Source organism: Heteronotia binoei, chromosome 21 (genome assembly GCF_032191835.1).
Source record: "Heteronotia binoei isolate CCM8104 ecotype False Entrance Well chromosome 21, APGP_CSIRO_Hbin_v1, whole genome shotgun sequence".
NCBI lineage: Eukaryota > Metazoa > Chordata > Lepidosauria > Squamata > Gekkonidae > Heteronotia > Heteronotia binoei.
In genome coordinates, this window is record NC_083243.1 from 124,027,416 (window position 1) to 124,038,196 (window position 10,781).

The 10,781-nt window shown below is 39.4% G+C and overlaps 1 protein-coding gene across 1 annotated transcript; it reads right to left on the reverse strand.

Moving 5' to 3' along the window:
* Positions 1-1,315: 1,315 nt before the first annotated feature.
* On the reverse strand, positions 1,316-10,328 carry SVIP (small VCP interacting protein). Its single transcript, XM_060262116.1, has 4 exons — positions 10,098-10,328; positions 4,839-4,889; positions 3,569-3,685; positions 1,316-2,267 (listed from the first exon to the last, which is right to left on the reverse strand). Exons 1-4 carry the CDS (start codon positions 10,158-10,160, stop codon positions 2,253-2,255), a joined length of 246 nt encoding a protein of 81 aa, XP_060118099.1. The 5' UTR covers positions 10,161-10,328; the 3' UTR covers positions 1,316-2,252.
* Positions 10,329-10,781: the final 453 nt, after the last annotated feature.

Sequence of the window (10,781 nt, forward strand, 5' to 3'; positions counted from 1 at the left end):
GAAAGGAGCTTCAAAACATTCTCAATCATCTCAAACACTAGCTTCAAAACATTCTCAATCATCTGTTTTAAGGGGAAAGTGAAGTTATGATCACAGAGTACATGCTGCTTTCATTCTGACAGCATTCCTTTTAAAAGATTGGCAAAAGTAATATAAGTATGGAAAATACACCATTTAATTCCCTAACTGGCACTTTAATTTCCTCTCTTCTTAGTACTATCACAATGAGGGATGCCATGCATTATTGGGAATCTAAAGTCCACCAAGTTATCCCAGGTTACATTACTATTCCATCAGTGAAAAGCAGTAAGACAGATGTAATACAAATGTAGCAAGGAACATGAATACTCAGAATTATCTGGGTATTGCAGAGATATCAGTATTTTACAACACGGTCACAAACTTTTCCACTGAATTATTAACATACACTAAGCAAACAAATACACTAACAGGCATTGGAGTCCCTCAGAAGATATGATGAGACAACTAATGCTTGAAAGAAAGATTAGAATGTGCCAATAGCATCCCTGTTACAACATGGCCATCTCTGCTACCGAATAACTGGTATTTTAACACAAAGAACTGCAGTCCTCTTCCCTCAACATACATTTCCACTAAAATGCCCAAACCACTCACAGAGTTTTAATTTGCATAAGTATAGCACAGTATATAAACTTTAAAACACAGTTTAAACTTTAAGAAAAGGCATTTCAAGATAAGCACTATAATACTGCAAGCCCAAAAACAAGATAATGTAGTCTTGGGGTTGACTTAGAATACTGAAGGGGAGATTTTAAACTATTCCAGTTACAACTGATTTTTACTGTTTGAATGGGATAATTCCAGGATTTTGTTCTTTTAAAACTGTCACTAGCCTTTTTTAAGTAAAAGCAACAAAGACACCAAATTTAGTCAATCCCCCCCTCCCCAAAAAAGAAACCCAGTTTCAGTTTGCATATTGAGTGGGATTGGGGGGGGGGGTTGGTGGGGGGGGGAGAGATGGAAGGAGTACATTTTCCACTGAACTGATTCATTTCAGAAGCAAACCTCTCCCACTTTGGGGAACAAAAAAAAAAAAACAGTAACAGCTATACACATACAAAACTATGTGGTTCAAGTAAAGTTAAAATTGTCTATTTGGAGTGTTCACTTATAGTCCTTCCCCCATTATTTCCAAGAACTAGGCTGTTCCGAAAGACAAATAAAAAACGACAGATTACCAAATGGATGAGCCATTACTCACTTCAAATGGCTATACCATTTACATTACAGAATGAGATGCACACAAGGAAAATTGCACTCATGTTAGTCCTTATTAGCTTAGTTGTTGTATTTTTAATGAACTATCATGAAGCCCCAGATATTATAAAAAGGAAAATCCAAAAGATAGAATAAACCATATACATGTATTTATCTTGGCATAAGTACATATGTATCATAATAATTTGAAGTAATTTTTAGTAACTATAGATTTGCAGAAACCCAACCATCCTTCAGGATTTCTCAGATTAAGTCTATATGTTCATTTTTAGAGAGAAATCTCACCACAAAGTAGTAAATATTTTCAGTATTTCTTTAAAAAAAAACTGTCTTGGTATGGTAAATGAAAATCATGGCCATGGATTAGCCTCTACTGTACAACTAACAGTCCCTTTTGCATGGCTGAATATTAATTTCTCCACAGTGGACAGGCATTTCTCACCTCATGGTGACATTTCTCTTAAAACATGTAAATTCACCCTCAAAGGCACAAAAGCTTCCACCTTCAGAATGTTTAGGAAAGCCTACTGACTTCAGCCCAGTTTAGTTCTAAGTAATGGGGTTGAGTTTGTGGCTTCAATGACACAGACAAAAGAACACAGTTAAGTATCTAGGGAAATTACTAAAAGCAGGATTACCTCCAAAACAATCAAACTATTAACTTTTCATTTTTCATTACACAGGCTCTTACACAATCTGCCTGCCCCCTCCAATATGTTAAGACATGCAATGTTACACAGTATGGCAACTTAACTAGTAAACAACTGGTTTTGGCCATCTCTGCTGTACATTGTGAGGTTTTGGTTTGAAAAAGTATCCTTAGTGCACATTTTTCAATCTGCCCTGCCATGATGGCAATGTACTGCTAAGTCTCCAGAGGCAAACGATGGCAAAAGCCAAACACACTGGACAAGTGTCATTCAGCTGCAGGAACTGGCAAGTTATTGGCAGTAGAACATTCATCCCATCCTTCCCATCCGGAGCTGCGCCAGTTATCCAACTTGCCACTAGGAACAAAAAGATCAGAGGTAAAGTATTCATATTAACATTATACAAATCAAGACTACCCCTCACAATCTTCCCAAAAGACACTGATGTGTAACACCATCCCAACTCATTCAAGCTCTCTTGAAAGAGCTACTTCCACATTTGGGAGGGACGGTGGCTCAGTGGTAGAGCATCTGCTTGGGAAGCAGAAGGTCCCAGGTTCAATCTCTGGCATCTCCAAAAAGGGTCCTGGCAAATAGGTGTGAAAAACCTTAGCTTGAGACCCTGGAGAGCCACTGCCAGTCTGAGAAGACAATACTTTGATGGTCTGATTCAGTATAAGGCAGCTTCATATGTTCATATATGTTCATATGTTCACATTGTGCAAGATCTTCCCATACACAAGCTTTAAGAAACACAAGTCCATACATGTTGTACAGACCTCTATACAGCAATGTTCAAAAACCCGTGGGTGATCACTTCAGTTCTCCAGGACACTTAAGTTGCTAACCTAAATGTAAGCATTCTCCTGCTAAGGATCTTGACTCTTTTTTTTTGGTATATATTCCATGATATTACAAAAATGCCAGTTTTTCAGATTACACAAAATGAATAGCAATTGCAGTCAGAATCACAAATCACACAAAGTGTATAAACATTATGATGACATATAGCCCGTGGTTGAGAGGAATGAGATAGATTCAGACACCTATTTTAAAATGCAGTTTGAAATTCTGAACTACCACAGCAAGGAGTTTCCAGAACTGGATCTTCCTCCAGCAACACCTGGAACCTCTGAAAAATCAACTGCTGAGGACTAAGGATTAATATCGGCAAAATGCCACACGGAGCAGGGGTTAGTGAGGAGAAGGAATCAGGTCACATCTCCCCTCCACCCCTACCATTGTGCTAGCAGACATCATATTCTGCTGAACTTTCTCCACTACCAATTCCCTCTGCTCACTGAAGGCTTTGATCTGCATGGCACTATGTCCTCCGACAGTCAGCATCAGGATTTCAGGGGCACCAGAGGCTGCTGAGAAGACCCACCTTTGCAAATTACTTGTACTGAAAGTTCATAGGATCCAATCACATTTTTTTCTTCTTAAATTGACCATGCAAATCATTCCACTCCTCTGGATCACAAGCTGAATGTTCATATGTTAAAGGCACTATCAATGAAATCTGACTAAAGCATACAATACACATAGCTTTATACAGTTATTTCTAAAACAAAAAGCTAAATGGCAGACAATAAGTCAGCAGAGGTATAAGAGAGGCTAAGATTGTAAGAGAAAGAAAAACATGTTTTTAATCTTACTCTAAGCCCGCCACCTTCTGGTCCAGGGGCTGCTGTTTCAAGACGTTTTTCCATTTCCTCCTGTCTCCTTTTCTTTTGTTCTACAGAAGACAGATTCTTAATACCTCGAGAGGAGGCCTTCGGGGGAAAAATAGGCATTATGAGCAACTTACAATGCAGTTGCCACTTTTCAAAAAAGTGGAACTATATACAAGACTACTTTCATAAGCCTCATGGCTTGCATTACATTCATGTAATTGCGTATCACCGTATACAACTGCCATATTTATATGCAAAAACAATGGACTGTAAAAACATGCTTCTCATCATCATGAGGGTAAAGCCTGGAATACAATGGGGAGGTAGCCTGTAAAAACAGTATCTGATGATTTAAAAGTCCAATATGCTATTCCTCTCACAGTTCATCAGTATAGCCTCAAGACATCAAGCACAGGCAGAATATGACACCATATATCAAGATACCCAGTCTATAGTGGTAACATTTTCATCTTCATGACAGAATCGCCTTCACTAAAGATATTTCTAATTAAATTAATTTAAAATAACTATACTCCACATTCTAGCATGTTTGCCACCATTATATTACTGTTAACTATTTCAAGGCAAAATAAGATTGTTTCAGGAACTCCTGATTAACCTTTTGGTTTTCCTTGCTAGGAAAACACATTATCTTAACATCGCTCACTTATAATTGCCCTCATTATTTTCCCCATGCATGCATTATAGTTGTTTAGCAATGAAGCAGAACTCTGCTCTCCTATGCTCTTCAGCTCATCCCAAATAAAATACAATAAAATAAAAATCTTAACGTCTAAACAGTCAACACTACAAAGAGTTTAAACAGTCAGTACTACAAAAAGCCACTGGGAATACCACTTATCATCTGAACAACTTGGCAAGAAGGTGAAGCACAGGTTTGGTGCTCAGCAGAAGGGTACGGTGCAGCTATTTTCAGCTGAATGTACAGCAAAAGCCCCATTTACAACTACTAAAAGCCCTTTTTCACAATTTATATTTCTACTTTGATGCTTTTCCGTCCACCCAGAAGTATATTCAGAAACCTGTACTCATTTATGCAACTTCAGTGCCAAACTCCATAAACACTGGCTAGAAAGCCCAGTGTTGACAAAGTCAACTGTGATGCAATTATGATACCCACATTCCCACATGCTTAAGTGATCTGACTTCCAGCAAAGATGTATCACATTCATTATGCAAGGTGTATCTGAGTAACTTGCATCTCTCTGTGCCAAATGTCTGATTTCATTACCTCCATCTGCCTTTTTTCTGCAGCTTCAGCAAGTTGTCTTCTTTTAATTTCCTGTATAAAATATCGAACAATAAGGAAGTTTATTTTAGGTAATTTCACTGAGAAAAAAATATTGTTGGCACACTGGTGAATCAGTAAAATATTGTTAATCACCTACTATTTTATCACATCACATCTATTAAGCCCTATATGTAACCTATCACTAAATTTAGCTGCTGTATCAGAAGACTAGACAGTAACAAATGTTACACTAATTTGTAAAAAAGGGGTCCAGAGGAGAAGCAGGAAATTACAGGCCATTCAGCCCAACATCTGGCCTGTTATCAGGCACATAGAGGAACAAAGCCTGCTGAGGGAAAATCAGCATGGCTTCTGCAAAGGGAAGTCCTTGCTCACCAAACTTTTGGATTTTTTGAGAAAGTGAACAAGTGCATACACAATGGTGACTTGGTAGACATTATATAGGCGGGGAGGGCGGGGTATAAATAAAATTTTATTATTGTTATTATTATTATTATTTACTTGGAATTTCAAAAGGTTTTTGACAAGACACCTCACCAAAGATTCCCGAGTAAATTTATCAGTCATGGAATAAGATAATGGGTTCTCTTATGGATTAAACATTAAATGACACGAAGCAAAAAACAGGAATGGACAGTTCTCACAATGGAGGGAAGAAAATGGTGGGAACCCATGACTGCTACTGGGTCTGGTACTATTTAAGTTGTTCGTGACCTGAGCAAGGCTGTTAACAAGGGAATGTTTGGGAGGTCATTAATTCATAGGGTTGCCATGTCAGAAGAAACTTGACAGCACTTAACACACACGCACACAGAAACACACATCATTTGTTGGCAAGAGTATGAGTTGCTTGTCCCCTAGCCCCACTATATCAATCAGACACAGACCTAGCACCTTAGGCAAAGGATCTTCTACAGGCCATTTGCTATAACAGCAAAACGTGTCCAGAGAGGAGGAATTAGCTCAATGCCTACTAAGAACTACTACCTTTCCCCCCATCACTGTCAATAGTTTAAGTTTCATTTTTTGTTTTGGAAGATGGAAATTGAAAACTGGCTTTGGTGTTCAAGGATGTCAGTTATAATACTTACAATAATTAATAATTTTTAAAGAATTTAATTTTACTACTTCACTATTCGTTTTTGTAAATAGCACAAATACCAAATCTGTTGCTCGGTGAAGTTAATGCTTTAAATTGCTTTTACCAATACTTGGCCAACTCATTTAAGACTGATCAAATGACCAACTGTAGGGGAAAAAAACAATCCATTTGTTGGGAACTGAAACTACATTTTCTAGGTTTTAGTTTTACCTACAACTGGGTATATTTTTCAAATCATGTATACCTTTTCCATCACTAGCTTTTCCCATATGCTCAAAAGCAATAAGAAAATGTCATCAAATCATTTTATTTCATTTACACAGCTTTTCTCCCCAATGGCAATCCAATGCAGCTTACATCATGCTTCTCCCTCATTTATTCTTACAACAACAACACAGTGAGGTAGGTTAGGCTGAGAGAGTGACTGGATCAAGGCCACGCAGCAAGCTTCCATGGCAGAGTGGAGATTTGAACCTGGGTCTCCCAGATCCAACTGCAACACTCTAACCCCTTACACTACATAGACTCAATGAGCCACATGTATTAAAGGTTTGGAATAGTGCTTCAGCAGCTATAAACATAGAGTATGGAAAGGCTGATCAAAACACGCCATAGGGGCCTGTGAGCCAAATTTGTGTTGTCTTGGAGTCATTCAAACACGTGCAGCAAATGTGCTCAGAAAATACCAGGCATTTAGCTTGGCTTATAGAAATCACAGTCACCCTCACTGAGAGTTCTTGTCAAATATAACCAGTTAGAGCATAACCACAAAGAAGCATTCTGCATATCCAGTCTGGTTCTTTAGTGTTAAACTGGACACATTGGATACAATAATTGGGCTAAAGCACTGTCTACAAAACTGAACATTAAAACATTTATTTTCCAGTATGAATAGGGTGAAATGGGGAAACAACTCTAGGTTATTCAGGATACCATGCTTCTTGCAGAAATCAGATGTGCTGGATTATGACACTGAGACCTACCAAAATAGTAACATATATTATACCAAGAATAACCTAATGAAAACGGTAGAATCAAAGATTTCAGGTTTTCACGGCTGGTAACATCATTAGGGTTTGTAGAATCTTTCGGGCTCAAGTCCCGTGTTCTACTGGAGAAAGTTTTTCTTCCAGACGTTTCGTTCTCAGCTGCGGAGAACATCCTCAGTGGCGTTGCAGCCGGAGCAGGCGCTCTGACCTTCTTGGCTGCTGTGCATTGAGTGGGATGCACAGCAGCCAAGAAGGTCTGAGCGCCTGCTCCGGCTGCAACGCCACTGAGGATGTTCTCCGCAGCTGAGAACAAAACGTTTGGAAGAAAAACTTTCTCCAGTAGAACACGGCACTTGAGCCCGAAAGATTCTACAAACCCTAATAAAAATGGTAGAAATCCAGTGGCTTCAACATCGCCTTGTTGCTTGTGCTGCACATAGAGATAACTGTATTTTGAGTCAAGTGTGTTGATGATTCTTGGAATGTTGTGCACATGAAACAGTCTTAGTGTCCTGAAGTAAGATAACAATGATGCTGCAAGGCTAGTAACCAAGTCAGTACTAACAGGAGGTAATTTAGGTCAGTAAGAGAATTTTTCTTCAGAGAAAATATCCTTTACCTAAGCTTCATTGAGATTTGATTTCTTCTCTTCATTTTCTTACTAGAAACACAGAAACATTTTAGCCCTGACCTGGATAGCTCAGACAAGCCTGATCTCATCACATCTTGGAAGCTAAGCCAGGGTTCAGCTCTCTGAACATTCAAGCCTGAGTAGGGGTCACTAGAAGTCAGCCATGACTACCAAGCACACATGCACACACACATTCATACACACATAGACACATCCAAAAATACCAAAAAGAAAAATTAATCACTATGGAGAAATGTATTTTTATCCAATCATTGATTGGCCTGATTATCTTATTTCTTTTTTTTTTTAAAAAAATCAGTACAAAAAATCTTGTTAAGATGGTAACAGCACACCATGGGAATTGAGGGCTAAGTAACCAAATGGCAGAACTGCCTTTTCTCAATGAAAGTGATCTCTTCCAAGATGTTTTTATAAGGCACCAGAATCAAGCCAAATTCAAAAGGAGTAGGATGCAACTATTCCAGTTACATCTATAGGTATCATTATTTTTTTCTTTCATTCTCTCTTTGCACATAATGTAAAATCTGGACCAGTCCCTGAACTCAATATACTGCAGAGAAGATGCTATTGTCACCAGAACCCAACAAATTGATTCAGCAAGATGTAATCCCAGCAATTTCTACTATGTAAGAACTGTCCATAAAAATAAGTCTCTGAATATTTCACAGTTGTACAAATATTTCACTTGCTGCTATTGTAGCAGAACCCATACAAGAAATATCAATAGGAGCCTATTTTTTTTCTTTTAAAATTTCCTATTCCTTATTTTTCCCCTGAAAAGCACTACTCATGCTACAAGCATATATAAATGCATGTGCAAGATGTGGGTGCTGACTCTTTCAGGAAAACAAATAAGTCTGATGAAGAGGTTTTACATTGGAACACTATCCTACAGCACCACCCAATATCCAAATAGAATACAGAGGTGAGCATCCAAATTGTAATTCATATTGTATTTTAAAACATCCATGAGAGAGAAACTATGCCAAGAAGGGGCAGAGCCCTTCTGAAAAAGATGGGTTCAATCTCCATTTATACATTCACTAGGAGTTTGTGTTAGATACTCTCTGCTCCCAACTGTAAAACAGGAATTAGAGAAATATTTTTAAACACAAAGTTTCAGAATACTAATCTGGAGAAGCTGCATTAACCCCAGTCCGTATATTCTACCAGGGTGAGTGTGGGTGACAGAGGTGAAGCATGTATCCTTTTCAATCCACAGGTAGTAACCATCATAAACCAGATCTTTCAGAAAAACTCTTGGTAAACATAGAGGCACAGTTAATTCATGCTCCTCCACCGCAGAGGAAAGCAGAAATCTTTTCACTTTTCACCGCTCTATTTCAGCACCTCCCCCCAAAATTAGCATAAGTACTGTATTAAGCTCAACTGTTTGCAGCAACAAGACAACAGGTTTAAGGGCATCTTAAAGACTAATCAGACTTCAGCAAGATGCTGTAAGAGACAAGATACTAAATTATCATAAAGGAACATGTATTATTATTATTAACATGAAATGAGATTAACAAATTAATCAATGCTCTTAGATTGGAGCAGCTGTGTAAGTACCAAGACAAAAACCCAAGAACCAGGTCAATACAAATGGCAGTACAGATATTTTTCTCCATTAATTCTCAAGTTGTTTTCTGAATGCATATGATGTAAACAACATATTGATCTTAAATGTTCAATAATTAATGCAGCTTTCTCAGACACATGTAGCCATACCAAAGAATCGTGCCACAGAATCATACGTATCTTAAAAGCAATTATACAGCCTCCCTTCTTTTTATACACTACTGTTCTTTAATGACTACTTACATACTAGAAAACTATGCATCTGTTCTTTAATGACTACTTATACTAGAAAACTATGCATCTGACCCAGCAACCCTCTGATCCCTAATAAAAATCCAGTCATTTCAAAAGTGGGTAGCCTTCTCCCATGAGGGTTTATGAATCCTAGATTTCCCCCCCCCCCCGACAAAATTCAGCAAGCTCCTTTCATACACATGCCTGGCAATACAGAAGTATGTTAAGTCTTTGACCTTACAACACAATTCCCCCCCCCCCCCCATTCTTCTAGCCAGACAGGAGCACAGCAATAGGCCAGCACACTTACCTGGAAGTGAGTCTCGATAAACACAATGGGATTAACTTTCGAGTAAAAGGACATCAAATCTGGCTGATAAGCACCGATGAGCTCTCCTGAGCCTCTTTAACTAATTAAAAACGTACATGTTGCACTGCATAGTTTCACATTTTAGGCAACAATTAATGGGGAGAAAGGCGGGAAAGGGAAAGAACCTGAAAGCCAGCCTGAGAAACTAGCAAGTATGTCGATTACTAAATTTAAAAAGGAAAACAAATTAAATGTAAGTCAAATTTAAGCCTGTTTTAACGGCGAGAAGTTAGCAATAAGGCGGCGGTGCATCTTTAAGGGGTCCCCCAAATACGAACAGGCGAAGGCAGGCAGGAGGGCAGCTCGGGCTCACCGGGTCCGGCGTCTCCACTACGTCATCAGCAGCTCCCCCCATGCAAGGTAAGCAGAGCCCCATCCCGGTCCCGTTCGGCCAGCCCTAGCCGGGCAGCGCCCACAAAGCGGAACCGTAGCAAACGCTACAACCCCGCCGCCGTGCACTTTGACCACAGAGCCTGAGACGCTGCCCTTCCGCCGCAGGGCTAGGAGCAGAGACGGCGCCACCTGGTGCTCTGGAGCTGGAACTGGTTGGGAAAGGGGAGGGAGTGGAGAGAGCGGTGGACGCCTTACAAGAAGCGCAGGGGAGCTAAAGTATGGACTGTTGCTAGAGTTACATACGCAGGGGAATGGATGGTATTATGTTATAGGAGGTGGGTTCCAGTTTTGAATTTCTTTTTCCATAAAAACTTCATGTAAAAGCACGGTTCTCTGTCTTGCTGTGCTGGGTTTCTATTTGCAGATTTTTTCCACGTACAGAATTTCCCGAAGATAAGATACCTTAGTGGTGATGCAGCTAGTTCCACCAGTCTTTTGCGTGCGTCATGGCGAGGAGAACCGGATTCAGAATCAATCCCTGTTCTGGTGTGGATTGCGCCTTGCTCTAAGTCGGTTTTTTCTGTCATCTTAACCTAACTCACAGGCTCTTGTTTTGAGGATAAGAGGGAAGACATACCTGACCGAGATAGTGCAGGGTAGCATG

Coding starts and splice junctions, on each gene's coding strand:
- SVIP (XM_060262116.1), bottom strand. CDS start 10,160: ATGGGGCTCTGCTTACCTTGCATGGGGGGAGCTGCTGATGACGTAGTG. Junction 4,890..10,097: donor TAGTGGAGACGCCGGACCCG/GTGAGCCCGAGC, acceptor TATTTTATACAG/GAAATTAAAAGAAGACAACT. Junction 3,686..4,838: donor CAGAAAAAAGGCAGATGGAG/GTAATGAAATCA, acceptor TTTCCCCCGAAG/GCCTCCTCTCGAGGTATTAA.